The sequence below is a fragment of the Lonchura striata genome, chromosome 8 (assembly GCF_050655825.1).
Source record: "Lonchura striata isolate lonStrDom1 chromosome 8, ASM5065582v1, whole genome shotgun sequence".
NCBI classification, from domain to species: Eukaryota; Metazoa; Chordata; class Aves; order Passeriformes; family Estrildidae; genus Lonchura; species Lonchura striata.
Genome location: NC_140710.1, coordinates 6,573,051 through 6,590,690, shown reverse-complemented (window position 1 = coordinate 6,590,690; position 17,640 = coordinate 6,573,051). Strand labels below are relative to the sequence as shown.

Sequence of the window (17,640 nt, the reverse complement as noted above, 5' to 3'; positions counted from 1 at the left end):
GTTTCCCATTTCTTCCTACATCTTTGGTGGCTTCAGCAAATTTTTTCCTGTCACTCCTACAACATGCCTAAATGCACTAGGAAGCCTTTCAACAGTTAGATATACTTCTAAAATTCTGAGGAAAAAAACCCACTGCATTTTGCAGAGTTCCTTAATTCTAGGTTGCCACTGCCTAATTCCCCAAACGAAGTGCAATGGAAATAAAATATTCATAACTGAATGTGTTTTCCTGGCACAGTGAAAGTAAAGACCATGTACAGATTTCTAAGAAGCTTAAGGATCAGCATGTACCTGAGCTGACTCTAGTTCAGCAGGAATAAAGCAAAATAATCTACTCTCAACAACCCACTCAAAACTCATTCACACAGAAAGGGAAAGTAGCCCATGAGGTGTCTCTGTTTTGACACGCATACAAGTACCTTGGTCTTAGTCATCAATGTCACAGCTTTGACATTAATGCTGCTTCACCTTCTATAAGCAAGGAATGCTCATGCTTAATACCAAAACATATCTTATTACTCCTAAAAACATTCATAGATAGAAAGTAGGAGAGTCAGATAAATCAAAGGCTATGCCTTGACATGAATGCTGGAAAATGTTCTGAATGCCCATATTTTTACCCCTCTCCTAGTTATTGTATGTAAATTTGAAAGGCAACACTAAAATGCAAAGTTTAGGGATAAGCTACCTCATGACAATATTTTTTTGTTGTTGTTCAGTTTTATTTTTTAAAAATTGGTTTTTAGTCATTCATGGTAACATACTAGGTCTTAGAAAGTACTACCAGGGAAGAAATTTCAGGACACAAGAACTCAGGACACAAAACGTCATAGAAGTACTGCCAAAAGCCTAAGAACCCTTCACTGAAAAGCCATAATAAAATGAAATATCAACAGTATTCCAATGACCCCAGCTGTAGTCAGCCAACTGCCTAATCACTAATCCATAATCAAAAAAAAAAAAAGTTATGCAAGATTTAGTTTAAAAGTTTGGAAAGCAGAAAATACCAAGATGAAGTAATGTAACAAGTTGTCTCAGCATTTCTCCAACAGCTGGGGGCAGCAACCCAGGACAGACTAAGGAGACTTTATTGAAATAAAACTAGAAACTGTTCAACAGTTTCTGTTCAACAGATATTCAACAGTATTGTAAGTAAATCCATTTTTAAGACACTCTGCTCTGAAATTCTGATGGCTCTTGATGGCTCCTAGCTTTTGTGGTAAATTTTTTCACAAGTAACGTTCACTTCCAAAAAGCACTGGCACAGATGCTGTTCTTAAATAATTTACTTAGTTTTTCTCCTACTCACATAGTCCCAACGACTCAATGACAGACTAAACACTTGTCAAACACGTGTTTATAAGATGTGTGGAATTTTTAGTTCAACTAAATAGGTCACAGTCACAGGGTAATAAACTACACATACCTCATAGCAGCCGATTCACTGTGAGTATAGTCTAAAAATTTGTTCTGAAATTTGAATGGCTCAGGACAAATGAATGCTAAGCAATCTTTGTAGAAACTACCAATACAGAGATAGCACCTCTAAAAAAAGTATTTGTAAAAACTATTTTTGGTGGGTGATGCAAGCACAGAGCTTCAGCAGTATGGGGCAGGACTGGGATCTCAGGTGCTGCTTTTTGTTTATTCTCAGAGCACAAAATTCTCTGTTAAAAGAAACAAGAGTCTTTCACCATGAACAGAAATCTACATATATTAGTCCCATTGCTTGTTTGATCACTATACAAGAAAAACTTGAGGTTATTTCTTAAGTAGCTGAAAATCTAAATTATTTAAGTAACTAAATTCCATCTGTTATTTGAAAAGGAGAGACAGAATTTACATTTCAATTTACAATATTGCTAGCAAAGCTTTACCTAAGAATCTCCTCCACTCTTTCTGGTCAGAAAGAGAACTAAAATTTCATATACTTCATCACAGCAACAAAATACAGCCATAAAACACATAATCACAGCCCCTTTGTTACCCTCACATAAATAAAGTTGGTTTTTGGGGGTTGTTTTAGTTTTTTTTTTTAAATGAATGAACGTGCATACAGCTATGTGGAAAGACACACCACTATTACAACTGCCTACAGTCCTACACATTTCATATAATCTTCCATTAAAAAAATACATTAAAAGGAAATGTGTTTTAGCAAAGATTATGGCATTTGAAAGAAAGTAAAAACAATTAATTTAATACTGTTTTTAAGAATCAACAAGCCTTCTGTGCTACCACCCAGCTGTATAAAATACACAGCATGCATCTGAGCTTACTCAAAGACACACAAATGTCACTTTGAAAGCTGCAAAACGCTGGAAATATGGAGAATGAGAAATACAATTTTTGCAAGCAGGGATCCCTAATTTAATAGAAAATACATCAAAGACTTCCAAAGGGGATTTCTATAGTCCTTTGTAAAAGACAAGTTCACATACAATTGTGTCCTACTAGGAGAGATTAATGCTGCAGTTGAACACACAAAAAAACCTGCAACTCCTGAATTTCCTGGAGAACAGGCACCATGCCCATGGGATGCCCATCCACCAACACTCCTTGGGATTATCAAACCCAGGGCTTCCTTCTTCCTTCTCTCTGCTGGCAGCAGGGTTGTGAATGCTGGACAGGCTCCTCACTGCAGTAACAGTGAGAATAAACCTGCTGAGCTGACAAGAACATGTTCCACAGGACACCCAGATCCACAAAAGAACACCTGTCTAAAACAAAACTTTAAATGCTCCTTAGAAAAAAAGAAAAAAATATACAAACCTCTGCTTCCACCAGGCAGATGTGACTGTTCATCTGACCACAGGGAGAATGTTATTAATACACAGACAAGCCCGTGTTCCCAACAGTGAAAATCCCTCGGATCTAGTTCTAATGAGAGGAATAAACCCTGAACTTTTCACTGGTCCCACAGTGAGTGCTGTCAAATCTGTGCCATATTCAGTGTGCAATTCTAAAGTAAAGAAAACAGCAGGTCAGCAATACAAAATGGAAGGGCCAGTGTGATGAACACCATCACCATGAAGTGCAGTCCTGGTTCCCAGCCACTGAAACACAGCCTTGCAATGCAACAGCAGAGCTGCTGAACACAGGACATAAACATACACTGAACACTGCCCCACATTTAAGGAAAAGAAAGGGCTGTGTGCCAAACTCAAATTAATCACCTAGTTTCTGGAGGCAGACTAATTCAAATCAATCAAAATAACACACAGAGAGAGACAACATCAAAGCTGTATCAGGGCAAACCAGAGAGAGACAAAAAACAATCTAAGGGTATCAGTTTTCCCAGCTCCTACTCAAATTTGCTACACATTTTAACAAAAGGATTGTTACTGGTTAGAGCATTGGAAGATACAAACAACAGATTGCTGATAACTGTCAAGAGCCCACTTTTTGCCATTCCCATTGCCCATAAATGGGCACCTCCAAGAGAAATAAAAAATTGCCAAGTCCTACCTGATTTTTCTCAATTCAATTCTTTTGTCTGTTCAGTTACTTTTTTCCACAAGACATTACACAGATGTAAATACACATATACAAAATTGGTACTTAGAGTAAAAAAAAAAAAAAAACCCTGACAAATATTTTCCAAGATGTTTACAAGCAGGATGCAAAAAAACCCCATCTAAGTTATCCATTTAAAATTAGAAGTTCTAGTTAAGAGTTGAAGCTTTATAAAAACAGATGTTCAAAATATATAGTTTCTCCTTCCATAGAGAATAATTTCTTGTCAGGTGATTCTTGGAACCTGAGTATGACAGGAACTGCAATTCATCCCATCTCCAGGTGCACTAAACTGCTGGTTTTACTGAAGCTATACCGTGCTTTGATCCTCTACCAGAATATAGAATAATCAAGCCAAGTATAGCAGGAAGGCACAAAGGTCATTTTGAAAATAAAAAATTGGAAGGGGTTGTATACATACAATCATTAAACATATATTTACAAGTAATCTGAATATTGGAAAGTAAATGGCCCTCTCACCCCTCATCAATAAATTTTGATTATTTTTTTTTTTCTTAAAGCAATACTAAAAGTACCTATATTACAATGTCTCTTGGAAAAGACATGAAATAAAAACAATTTTAAACCAGGGAACAGGAGTAAAAATAGAAATGGCCATCCTGGAAAAAGCAGAAAATTAAGTGTGGTGAATTCTGTTCTTCATTCAAAAATCCTGTTCTGATTACCAATACAGAATATAAAGTCATGCTGCATATGAAAGACTTGACTTTTTCATTAAATCTGTGAAAGGCAGAGCAGACCACTTCACTTACTTTCATGCACAGATTCAAGCACGGGATCTCAAGAGAGCAAAGAGCTCTCACCTGTGTAATAATCTCACATAAACAAAGGTCCACGGAGCATAAGGTCAAGTCACTAAGAGGTGATTTTCTTTAAATATGTACCATCATCAGAAACTTATCAACAGACACAGAGTTGGAATTTTTCACACCTTTATTTTATTGTTTATACACAAAGTTTAAGATGTATTTGTCATTCTTACCTTCACATGCCAAAAGAGAAGGTCAGAGTCTAAATGGGCAAGCTATGAAACCACCAGCCTTTACAATGGACAGAAATTCCTAACTTCTGCTTCCTCAGATGGTAAAAATTACTGTAAATTAATAGAGCTAAAAGAAATAACATACCAGCAACCCTGGGAGGCTTAAGAGAGCTGCAGCCATTTATAGCAGAATGCCTGAAGAGATCATTATATTATCTATGTTGATCTTCTGTATCTCACAGAACATCTGAAACATTTCATCGCCCAGCCTATAATAAGCCCTATAATTAGGCTACAGTGTTCTAACACAGAAAAACCCTAAGCTGCTCTATATGTAGCAGACCACCACAAAGGCCAAGTCATCTGCACCAGAGGGGAACTAATTATTGGCAAAATTAGGCTTCATGATCCCACCAAGCAGTTTTTACACTGCTGCTGCATATGAATTCCTCTGCAGCATTCTTGTGACCAATTTTATTTTGAGCACTTGAACAAAGCCAAGCAACCAAACATTTATGAAAGACAGTTTCCTGTATTGCTTCAAGCAGCTACTGCAAAACACATAGAACTGCTTTGAGCACTATAAAACATACAGAACCCTGAGATATTTACATCCAGTACCCAAGTCAAGATAAATTAGAGGCAGTTTATATTGTCTTAGAGTATCCCATATAGAGGATTAGAGATGAAGACTTCTAAGAGGGAGTAAAGTAACGTTTTAGAGCTCTAAAATAGGAAGCTGATGTTTCAGTTCTAAACTGAAAAGAAAAAGGAATTCTGTTTAATTCTTAAGAAAAAACAAAAGTGACTATTAGAAAAACTAAATTCAGAAAAGAGAGCCTTACACTAAACCCAGGTTTAGCTCTGTTTAAAGGTAAAACCGAATGTCCAAAAGATACAGAACTTAGTAACAGCAAGAAGAAAGACACTGCTGACATTTTAACCCTTAATACTAAATTCTAGCAAGACCAGAGGGAAAAAATGCAGCGATGAAGTAAGCAGAAGGAATATTTCTTCAGTGTAAGCAAAGTAATCCTTAGAAAAGCTTACACAAACACACACTACTTGTAGCACAATGCAAGAAACTTGTTTTGTGAACTTAATAACCTCTACTGTCTCTGCATTCTGATGTACATTTCTGTCAGCCCATGTCAGTACCTACTTCTCTGTTTCTGTTTGGGATCCTTCTGCTTTCCAGCTCACCAGGGCTCCTTCTTTTGGTTATTTTGGCTGACGTCCCAGAGAAATAACAACGCCCTTGAGCTGAGTGTCAGAGAGTTCAAGAAGCAACAGGTGCCCAAGGGAATCTTCAACGTGGGTCTTTAGCACAGCCTCTGATAATGCACGACTTTTTTCCCCGAACAGGAACATGGAATTGAGATACAGATTTACTGAGTGAAAAGCAAGAGTAAACAATCTCTTTGAGACAAGAACTTCCTTATGTTTTTGGTTTTTCCCCCTTTTGCTGCGGGAGTGCCCCTGAGCTTTGGCTGATGACATCTGAATGGGATTTGCTTAGCTTCCTACTTAGTAGCCTGGGTGCCCCACAGAAGATTTCCTCATCAAATACTGACTTCTGATTTTATTTCCAACATCATAGAAGTAAAGGAATCGACATTTAAAAGCCTCCGAATCAGATGCAGAAAACGAAGTGAAATTAGAGAAAACAGAAATTGTGTTCTTGCCATTTACTGAACACTGGGAGCCAAAGGATGGCAGAGGAGCCCTTACCAAAATCATTATTACTTCACTACTGTCTTCATCAACTGTGACCCAAGTTCTTCAAGTTTGGTTTTCCTTACTTTCCTTTTTAGAAATCAAAAGAAGTTTTGCTCTGAGTTGAACAACGTATTTAGTGCCAAACTGAAGGATTTCATAAGTTTATCATCTCAGCTAAAAAAACCCTAAGACCTTTTGGTTGAATTAAAGCAAACCCTCCCCAGTTTCTAGGCATTGAATCTGTACTTGACTACTGAATCTAAGTTATAAAAAAATGCAACATAAACAAACAAACAAAAAAAAATCACCACATGGATCATGCACTTTTAATTCCAAAATAAAAAATACTACATTTCTGGTAAGTCATGAGCCTTTCCTCAAGTTCTTCTGCAATGCTAAAAACCCTTTCCTAACAGAGATATTTGATTCTCTCACACCCCAGGAACTCCTTTTCTTCACTGTTCTCTTCCTTCATTCTTTGGTTTCTACCTCCTTGTTAGATTAGCAGGATTTGGCTTTCACTCCCACTCCCTTTTTTACAAGGCTACTTTGAATAAAAATGAGCCAGTGTCCTGTTAATGACAGACCCTTAGGGCATCTCCTTCACTTACAGTCTCCTCAATATTATTTTTTTCTTCTACAACTTACCACTTCCTTTTCATAGACATTCCTTTTTATTCCGCTCATTCATCTTCTGCCTAGCTTTAAAAACTATGTACCTTCCTCAAGTACCTCTTGCATTCCTAATTTTCTACCCTTTCTTACTTTCCCTATGCCTTTTTTAAGCTTGCACATTTGGGTCATTACTTCTTTCCTCTCTATATTCTACTTCTAGATCATCTAGTAATAACTAATAAAATTAAATATTTAAAGGTGTTCTCATAGCTTTAGAAACTTCACTCTGCTTTCTGCTCATTCTGGAGTCTCAGAAGTGACTTATTTATTCTGACCATTTTTCATGGCAGCTCTCTCATTCGACCCAACCTGTTGGCCATTTATTGTAATGCACACAATTTACAAATCCCCCAAAATCACATGCAACAGATCTAATGGATTGTATTGGGAACTTCACAACCTGAACAAAATGCACAAGGCTATTCCTTGCCTTCCAGTAAACACCTGAATTTTTAAAAGCGCTCATGCCATGTCACTACAAACTATGACAAAAGATGTTTTAACTCCATCACTCAACACACATCTGGGTTTTTCTGTTTGAAGCTACTGATGACAGACACTCCCTTCTGCTCACTGGTGTCTCACACTTGCTCATACCTTGACATGTTGAAAAATAAAGACTGTGTTCATTTTAACATGTAGTTTCAAGTGTACTGGATTTTTACAATAGGTTACAGTTGAAACTATATCCATAACCAATTTTGGCTATGGATAGCCAAACCTAATATGAAATCTAATTTTCAAATCTAATGAAATCTAATCTGATATGAAATCTAATTTTCTTCATTATAACTTTCTGATATTTTGGGCTGGTCCAAAGGTCACTCATTTGGAAAAGAGAAAAAAAAAAAAACAAGGAGGAAATTGAAAGTTTTACAGTTTAAAGGAAGACTACTCACCTTTTAATTAAGTTTGCTGTAGTTTACACTTCTAAACCTTAAGAAATTGGATTAATAGTTTCTTTATTTACTAATCCTATGAAGAGCCTTAAAACACCTAAGTCTACTTTGCTTGGTTTTATTGGTTTCTTCCTATTTGTCTGCACATTGAACCTTATGACAAAATAAATGAGAGGTTTTTCCAGGATGAGTATTTGCTGGGTTTTTTGTTTGTACTTAATGATGTCTGGATATCACCAAATCTAAAAGTTATGGCTTTAATTATCTGACTCAATTCTGCACAACCACCAACAACAGAAGAGCAACAATTCTAATTTTAAATTAAAAGCACATGAAAATTTGAAAAAGTTGTTTCATCTTCCATTTCTTCCACAGGAACCTAAATCCTCAAAACCCATGTGTGTACACACAGGTCTTCTTCTATAAACACTACCTTCATAACACTTCTTACAAAATGAAGACAAGAGGAAACTAAAGGAAATATGACAATATGAAACATGGCTTTACAGGACAAGAAAGAAATTAAAAAAGCCTGAAGATAATCACAGCAGAGCAGGGTTTGTTTAACCCAGGATCACATTTACTTGGAGATGAGGCTTTAACAGGCCAGAAGCAGTCTGCACATAACAGCCTGTTTGTCTCAGCCAAGAGACACCCCCAAATTTGAAATAAAGCTACCAGCTGTCTTAGCAAAATGCCATGTCACTGTTATGTGGGGTTGATCTATGAAGTCATTTTCTTAGAATACTTACCACTAAATCCCAGTTATTTTGTTCAAGCAACGTTATAGCTTCATCAATATTTTCAATACCAGTACATGCCTAAAAATAAAAAGAAGCAGTAAACAGAATTAAAAGCATTGATCAAAATCAGGGTATTAATACCTATAATTCAATTAATTTCAGCAGGACAACAGGAAAGGTATAGGTTTCCCTCTCTGTTACAAACGGGTAACCCAGAAATCAGACTTCAAGTTTTAAACATCAAACATTTAGGTACAATTCCCTGTTCCACCAGAGGACTCTTGTGTAACCTTGAGCAAGCCACCTAGGGAAGCAAGACCAAGTAGTTATCTGTAAAATCAGGACAATAGTGTTGTCCCATAAAGGTGTTTTGAGAAGTCTCTGAATTCAAATCTATGAAGCACTCATACTACTTTAAAAGGGAACAAAAAAACCTTGAAGTTCTAGCCCTGTACACTGGTTTTACCTAATTCAAGAAATCTAACACAATAGCATTTTTAAGGTTAACCCTCATAAAACCATATTTTGAACAGAGCTTAATTCCAAACACAAGAGCACCTCTACTCAGCAAAAACTGAGATGCAGCAACCTGCTGCCTTTTTTTGATACCCAGACCTTTTCACCTATTCAACTTCAGCAGGAAGAGCATTGCTATTCATTCTGCCACATATTTGCTACCATTCACATTATATCAGATCTGTTTTATCAAAAGAGAAAAAAGGAAACAGCTGACTTTCTTTCTGGAATTTATCTTTCGTCTTAACCATTCTAAATGTATTCAAACACACAAGAGGGTTTGGACTTCTACAAGATCTGAAACGTGATTGTGTTCCTTCTGCTCTACCACACAGTTATATAAAACTGTGGTATATAAAACTGCACCCAAAAAATAAAAAAACCAAACCTTTTAACACTAATGGTACACAGCTAGATAGCAGCAACAAACAGGTCAGTTTTCCTGATTCCCTTTATGTTGTAAGAGAAGGAGGCTAAACAGACACTTTTTTCCTTCCATGACATAAAGAGCCATCAGGGCATATACTTCCCATGTTATTTTTTTCCCAATTTACAACCATGAAAACATAAAGTGAAGAAATCATGAAAAAACTCAAGGTCAATTCTCTCTTCCTAAATTCAACCCAAAAAAATTCCACACTTACAAAGCACTACATGCAGTATTGTCACTACAAAATGGACCAGTCTGAAGGACCACAAGATGAAATTATGGAGAATTTTGCCTGCAGAGGGGAGGCAGCAGTTTCTACTGCTACACAGTGCTCTCATGACCACATCAATCCTCTCTGCAACAAGATAAAGATTATTCCACTCCAGAACATGCTGTGTTAATGCTGAATTGCTCCCACTTCATATTGGGAATGCTAAAAAAATACCACTTTGCTCCTCAGAAGCATCATTTTGCCTTCTTTTCCATTATTTCTTGCAGTTATTTCTGAAGTTAAAAATGGAACAGAACTTTGACACAATCCCAGCAAATGCTTATACATTTATGCCAGTAGATTTGAAGAGTACAGGCCTTGAGCTTGTTGTCATTTCTGAAATCACAGGATAGTTCATACTACCATCAACCTACACTGGAACTGATGTCAACATACATATCTACTGCAAAAAATCCTGTTTTGAGAAAAAGCTCTGCAGAAGTCTGAGATTCTGTTTACATTTGAGTGAAATACACTTAATTTGGTCATTACAGAAATAGTTACTATTTCTCATTTGTCAGTCATGCAAAATCTGCATGACCTTTTTAAGCACTACCTCATATTCCAACCTCCAATAAGAACTTGACCAACAATGTGTTGTTTTCACCCCTGGGCTGTGCAGATGAAGCTGAGGAGATGGTACTTACAATACAGCATTTAACAGGATTTTAGTTGTCCCTTCTTTTTATCACTCCTGCAGCTCTGCTGACTTGCCACTGTCTTCTCTTAGCCCATACTAACTGCAAATCAATTCAGCTCACTTCAGCATACTCTCATTTTGTGATAAACTAAACAAAATCAGCTTATCCTCCTGCCAGAGCACACAGTGAAAGGAGTTAACTCATCACAGTGAGGGCAAAGTAATTGAACAGCTAATTCACCTGTGTGTCTGCATCCTTCCTGAATCATCTTTCTGGTGATTTACAATGTAAAACAGAAGCCTGCTCTTGGTCACTTAGCAATGCAGAGTCACTGGGTAACAAGAACAGACAGGTGTAAACACCAGCTGAAAATAAAAATCATCAGAATTCTTAATAGCCAAGACAAACAGTTTTGGTTAAAAATCTTTGCACCATTTTTACAGTCCTTTTTCATAACTGATTTAGAGGAGTTCTTAAACGAAGATTTCACTTTCCAGACAGACCATTTTTGCTAGTTGTCAACAAAACAGAAAACAAACATTTCAGAATTGCATCAGGAAAGAATGAGTGCTACTTATCAATGTAGCCATAGATCAGACATTCCCAGATCTTCAACACACTGTTAATATCAGAGTTGCAGCAAATTAAGATTATTTAGAATCTTATTATATTGCACTTATCATATTGCATTTCAACATTCAAACACTACGTACTATGACATACAAATCCTTGTATCAAGTCAGAAGCCATCATTGAGACCAAAAACCCCCAGCAACCAAAAATTAAAGCTGCTTCTTTCTACCTGCATCATGTCTTGCGAGCTAAACTAAAGAAAATCATCTGATTTGCATGTCTTTGCTTTTCCCTAAGAAATTAAGCACACAAGACAGGCAGTCCCTCAGTGGCAAGCATGACATGACACCAAAGGCTCTGCGATGACAGATCAGTCCCAGAACAACCTGGCCTGCTCCTGCCTTTGCTTTGTTTAGGGAAACACACAGAGAAACCAGCAGGTTCTGTGAGCAACAGAATTAACAAAGTCTGGTTCCTCATGGGTTTGCCTCTCATCCCTAATTGCAAGGGCTGATTTCAGCTTTTCCTATGGCTGGAATATTTATAAGGGCCTCTTTGAATGGACTAGTTCCCGTATCACCTGGCTGTATTTTCATTATATTTGGAATAGTTTCATTAGTACAAGACCAAGGGACACCTGGCACCTTAGGGCTCTATGCTTCACTTACCTAGAAAAGCACACAGAATTCAAAGGGTTTCATTATTTACAATACATAAAGATTTTTTTCTTCATGTTTATTCCTTTTATCCTACCCAAGCAAGAAACAAACAAAAATTTAATAGGAAAAAGAAAATTAAGTTTGTTCAGAAACATAAGTGAAAAAACCCTTAAAAAGATAGAACAGCAGATGAGCCCTAAAGATGCAAAAAATGCATCTTTGAGCAAGTAAAGAGAGGGGCTGAGGAGACTTTTTTTATTATTCACAGATTTTTATTCAGCTTTACTTTCATGAGAGACCTACTTAACAGAAGGCATTAAATATTTTAAAAGAAAATTCCTACCTGAATACTACTAAATCTTGTTTCAGTGAACAACCTGCACATCCTCTAAGTCATCAAAAGATGAAAGAAACAAACCACCACAGAAAAGGTAAAACCTTGAAGGCTCACTGATTTGTAAACCTTTACACATCAGAAAGAAACCAAATAATTTTTTCAGAGGACAAAGGAGAAGAAAAGGTAGAACAAGTTCCTCCTCCTCCCTGCATTTCCTGTAAATCTAGGATATCATTTTCAGCCTTCACAGCAGCTCCAGAGACTCTGCAATCACTTCTGTGCTTTTCCAGACCACACAAGAGGAAAACGAATGCAAAGATGAGAAAACTATTGTTGTGTGCTGAATGCATAATCAGATTCTGAAGATAAGGTTACTGAATGTTAAAACAACTTTCTTTGCATCCTGCTTTTCCAGGGCAGGTAAGTGTTTCCACCAGGCAGACTGAAATTTTCACATAATAAAATTTCAGCGTGTTCTCCAAATTTTTTTTCCAGGTAGCTTCATATCCCCTCAGTGATGGAGACCTTACCCTTGGAATGTTTCACAGGTAACCATTAGGGTGCTATCCTTGCACAGTAACATTAGCCTTAATAAAAGAAGCTAAGTAGTCACTGAGGAAACAAGTTGTGAGGGCAGACAGACTCCAAGGCATTTGAGACAAACCTAGGAGCTGCTTCCAGAAAGTTGTAATGCAGGATGACAGACTGGCTCTTCTAAATCCCTTGCAGGGTGGTCTGACCCCAGCAGCTGTAACAGCTGGATGTGGGCTTTGAGACCCTCTGTGACACCCCCCCAAACAGCCCAGGCTCCAGCCCACCTCCTCAGCCCAGGGAAGCAGCTGCCTTCCCCATCTGGCAGCAGCTGCTCCCCAGCACCTGCTGCAGGGTGCAGGCAGTGGTTCCATGGCAGAGCTGGAGGGGCCAACTGCTGCTGCCAGCACAGAGCCAGGCTGCTGCTGCAGGGCTGCTGCTGCAGGGCTGCTCCTGCAGCAGGGCTGGGAGAGCGGCAGCAGCTGCTGAGACTCACCCCCGAGAGGCAGCGCCTGCAGCTGCTGCACAGGAGCTGGCAGCACTTGGCAGCAAGGCAGGATTCCTCTCACCTGTGGCACTCCTGGCCGAGGCAAAATGCTGCAGGCAAAGTGGCCAAAAGGCCACTTTTGGCCTAAGAGCAGTAGCTGGATATGGAGGACTAAGTCTCAACATGCCTTTTGAACAGTTCCATACTTCCTTTGGATGCTAACAGTAGCTGTGTTTTCTCCAAAAAAACTAGGAGAAGTTTTCTAACCCAAACTAGGCCTAGAACATTTTGTAAAACAGGTTCAGGCCCACTAAAACCAGGCAGAGACAGCTGTGAATTACATTGGATCCACTCGCTCCTCTAACAGATGAAAAATAAAATAATCTGTAGCTCAGTCCATCATTTCAGTGTTTAGCCAATGTCACAATGCCCAAAGAAACAACTTTTGGTGAAGGCACCAAAAGATTCAGCCGGATTGCCTAGGAAGAAAAGCTTTCACCCTCTGGGATCTCTTACAAAAGCATTAACACACCTGCAAGTGCACAGGCATCACCCTAGGAAGCACTTACTTTTGAAAGCACCAAATAAATTTTTATCACTAGATAGAGCACGGCAACTAGAGTTAACTCTATTTCATAAAGATATATGAGGTTTTCAAGAGATGTAAGAAATGCTGGCAAAGAACATATATTGTTAAAAATCAATTCACTATCCCTTGGGTAACTTACTCTTCAAAAGTTGAGAGAGACTAAGAGCATGAGAAACCCTCTGAGTCCTGGCCACACACCTGCTCAGAAGGACAGCTGAATTACCCAGCTCAGCAGCTTAAAAACAACAAACCACTCAGAGCTGTTCTGAGCAGCATTTGAGATATATTATATTATTTGAGATATTACCTATCTCCTTGCATACTTCCTGTAAAAGAACCAAGACCTACCTTGCTGTTTTATTCACCTCTTCAATTACAACCAGACAGTTCACAGACACACTTCAACTCCCTGCCAGGTTTTGCATATCTCCAAAGACAGGGAGTCTACAGCCTCTCTGGGCAGTTTGTTCCAGTGCTTTACCACCTTCACCGAGAATTGGTTTTCCTTATATTTAATTATAATTTCCCAAGCTGTAACCTATATCCACTGCCTCTCACCCTCAGATTCCAACTCCAGAAGAAATTTGATTCTGTATTGTCTGTTATCACCCACTGTACAACTGAGACAGCAACTAGATCCTCCTGTAGCCTCCTCTCCCAGGCTACACAAAGCAAGCTCCCTTAACATCACATTTCACACAAAAATGCTCCAGTCTCCTCCCTTCCTAGGTAACCCTTCCCTGGACTTGTTCTGTTTTGTCAATGGAGTGACTGATAGTGAACCCAGTACTCCTGGCAGCAGTGGTGTCACCTGTAAAATGAGAAAGAATGGCCTACCCCAGGCTCCTGGAACACTGACGCAGTCCACTAAGTGGCTACTATTACTTCTAGAAAAATCCTTAAATTCCTTTTCCAAGCATTCCTAACAAAAATCAGGTTTCTGGATGCAAGATTTTTAAACAATCCAATCTTGAGTTCCCCCCTTCTACAGTCAAACATAGTACTTCTTTTTCCCATCCATTATGAGGAGAATGGCTCAGTAATCAAGGATAATTATCAAGTCTATAAAGAACCAAGGCTAGCTCCAGTTTGTATCAGCTAGAAATCCACTTAAACCCAGAAAGATTTACGATACTAATTCACCCGTAACACATTAATAAGTCAGAAAATTTTCTTTAAATTCACACATACATTGTTGCAATGGTGATTACTTCAAAGCTATTGAAACAAAGTGTAACACTTCTTCCCCCAAAACAGGTAAAGTTAAGCCAATATGCCCAGCCAAGCAAGTAAAGGCTTTAACACCATAATATCAAATTTAAGATGCCTGTGTAACTCCCGTCTGGGCTATCAAGAGATGCAGCACATTCAGACACTCACAACTGGGATTTTTGAGTACTTCAGTTCTTCTCATCCCAGAGTCCCACCAGTATCAGGATCACCTCCACAGACTTCATCAACTCCACCCCTCTGTGGCATCCCTGCTCATTCTAACCTTGCAACAACCCTACCAGTGTATCAAGACTGTTCTTAATATGAGTCATCCGTGGTTATTAAATTAACTTTTACTTCTGTTTCAGACAAACACTTAAAAAACAACATCCAGGCATATCGACCAAGACACAGACTGAAAGGTCACCTACTGCAAGCATCTAACTGAAGAGATAAGAATCCTTCTCTGTTTTTTCCATAACTCAGAAGACCATCTGGTAAAAATTAAGCAGATTCACCAGCTGTTCGTTTAGCAAAAACAAGCTAATTTACTCACCAGCATCAGAAATCAAGAAAGGGTTTTAGGCAAATATGCCAGAATAAAGTTTGCCCAATGAATTTCAACTCCCACACCCAACTATTTACCAGTTTCATCATTCTACTATTTGAGCATCCCCTTAAGCAAAGCAAGGTGGGGAGGGAAGGGGGGAGAAGAAAAAATATTTATGAAGGTCACAGAAGACATTTCAACCTGTAGCTACCAAGCAGACAGGAGTGAACTTTGCCCACGCTCTGAGATGACTGCAAGCCTTCCAAACAAAGCAAGCTGGGGACAAAGTCTAAACTTGGTAGCATGAAGCTCTAACCACTTCTCAGCAGAACTAACTAACTCAGCACCACACTAACCACTTTCAAATGGATTCCAGCAGACTGTGAACTCTCTCAAGACTCTGGAGCAAATTCTGATTCCAGAATACCACGAAGGCAGATCCCTAGGAAGCCCATGAGCTGAGCCAAGACATGAACTCAAGCCTCCCAAGCCCCATGCTAACACTCCAGTGTTTAAGCCACACACGTTACATACAAAGAGCAGTGGTCAAACTGAATTAAAAAACAAACCAAAAGTCAGTACCCATTAATTTGTACCCTACGCTACCAAACCCATTTGTCTTTCCTGAAGACTGAAGACAGCCTTTACCCAACAACTACAAACATGTTTTAGTTAGAATTATCCCAATGTTTCTGTGTTTGTTTAATACTTTTATTAAGTACGTCATTGAAGGCAAAATCCCAAATTCTCCTGAATCATTTTGCCCTTAGAGTATGGCATAAGAAAAACTGATGGAAAAAAGAAAATAATTACATGGGTCAAACAAACACTGCATATTTGCACTCACCTCCTTTCTCCTCATTGTCTCAAAGCAGCAGAACTTTAAAAACAACTCAACAATAAATAAAAGCCACTTTCTAGATAAGCATACAAAGGAAGAGTATTGATCCATACAAAAGAATATTTTAGTCAGCATTCCACAAACACTCTTTTTAATTTTTTTGTGAAGAACAGGACAGCAAGGAACAGACATTTTCTTCAAAATCTGGAAAAGGCACTAGCATGGTTTAACTCCAGCCAGCAGCCAAGCCCCATGGAACTGCTCACTCACTGCCCCAGCAGTGGGACCAGGTAGAAAATCAGAAGGGTAAAAGCTGGAAAACTCACAGTTTGAGATAAAGACAGTTTAACAAGGAAAGAAAAAGCCACCCATACAAGCAAAGCAACACAAGGAAATAATGCCCTGCTCCCCATGGGCAGGCAGGTGTTCAGCCACCTCCAGGATAACGGGGCTCCACCACATGTTGCGGTTACTTGGGAAGACCAACACCATCACGCTGAAGATCCGCTCTTCCTCTTTCTTCCCCCCACTCCATACACCAAGCATGATGCCATATGGTCTGGAAAATCCCTTTGCTCATTTTGGGTCCCCTGTCCCAGCTGTGTCTCCTCCCAACTTCCCGTGCATCCCCAGCCCCCTTCCCAGTGGAGCAGTATAAGAAGCAGAAAAGGCCTTGGCTCTGGGCAAACTCTGCTCAGCAATAACAGAAAGATCTCCTTATTATCAACTCTGTGTTCAGCACAAATCCAAAGCAGAGCCCCGTAACAGCCACTTGGAAGAAAATTAACTCTACCCCAGCCAAAACCAACAGGCACCCAGAGCAGGGAAACAGAAGCACATTCAAACTCCAAGCACAGGTCATGCCAATAGCACAGACCAACAAGGGCTGAAAAGAAAAAAAAAACAACCCAGCAAACAGTTTTCTAAAAACATTAATATTATATCAGCTTTTGAAAGCATCAGGACAAGGAAGTCTGACAGTAAGTCAGTGGGACCAAAGGAAGAAAATAGTACAGAAGTATTCAAAGAAGGCAAGGGCATATCAGTAAAGCTACATAAATTCTGTGCACTGATACTCGCTACTGAGGAACTTTGGGACCATCCTGTAACACAGATAATCTGTACAGAAAACACTCTCATCCTAAAATGTCAGCAGAGACACAGAGAACAAACCCCTAGATTTGTGAGAGTCCCCAAAACTTTAAAGGAACTTAAATACAATTTTTTAACAGCAGACTCTTCTTTAAATCAGTTTGATTAAAGGCAAATCAACACCACATTCCCACAGCATTAACATGAGTCTTTTGTGGTGCAAACCAGAAGGGGTTAAGATTTTTACATTTCAAATTTGACTCCTGTACTAACAAGAAACAGCAGAAATTCCAATAAAGTACATAGAATAGACTTAGTATCTACATGTATATGACACATTGAGGAAAAGTGAACAC

At 38.7% G+C, this 17,640-nt stretch overlaps 1 protein-coding gene across 5 annotated transcripts in view; it reads right to left on the bottom strand.

The window, feature by feature from the left end:
• The window catches only part of FAF1 (Fas associated factor 1), a 159,924-nt gene that overhangs the window by 130,810 nt on the left and 11,474 nt on the right, over positions 1 to 17,640 (bottom strand). For 4 of the 5 annotated variants that reach the window (XM_085586271.1, XM_085586272.1, XM_085586273.1 and 1 more), the window contains exon 2: positions 8,565 to 8,633. In XM_085586271.1, the coding sequence (XP_085442397.1) occupies positions 8,565 to 8,633 (69 nt within the window). Of the gene's footprint in view, positions 1 to 5,681; positions 8,539 to 8,564; positions 8,634 to 17,640 lie in introns of those variants that run through there. The other variant, XM_085586274.1, reaches the window with a different exon arrangement.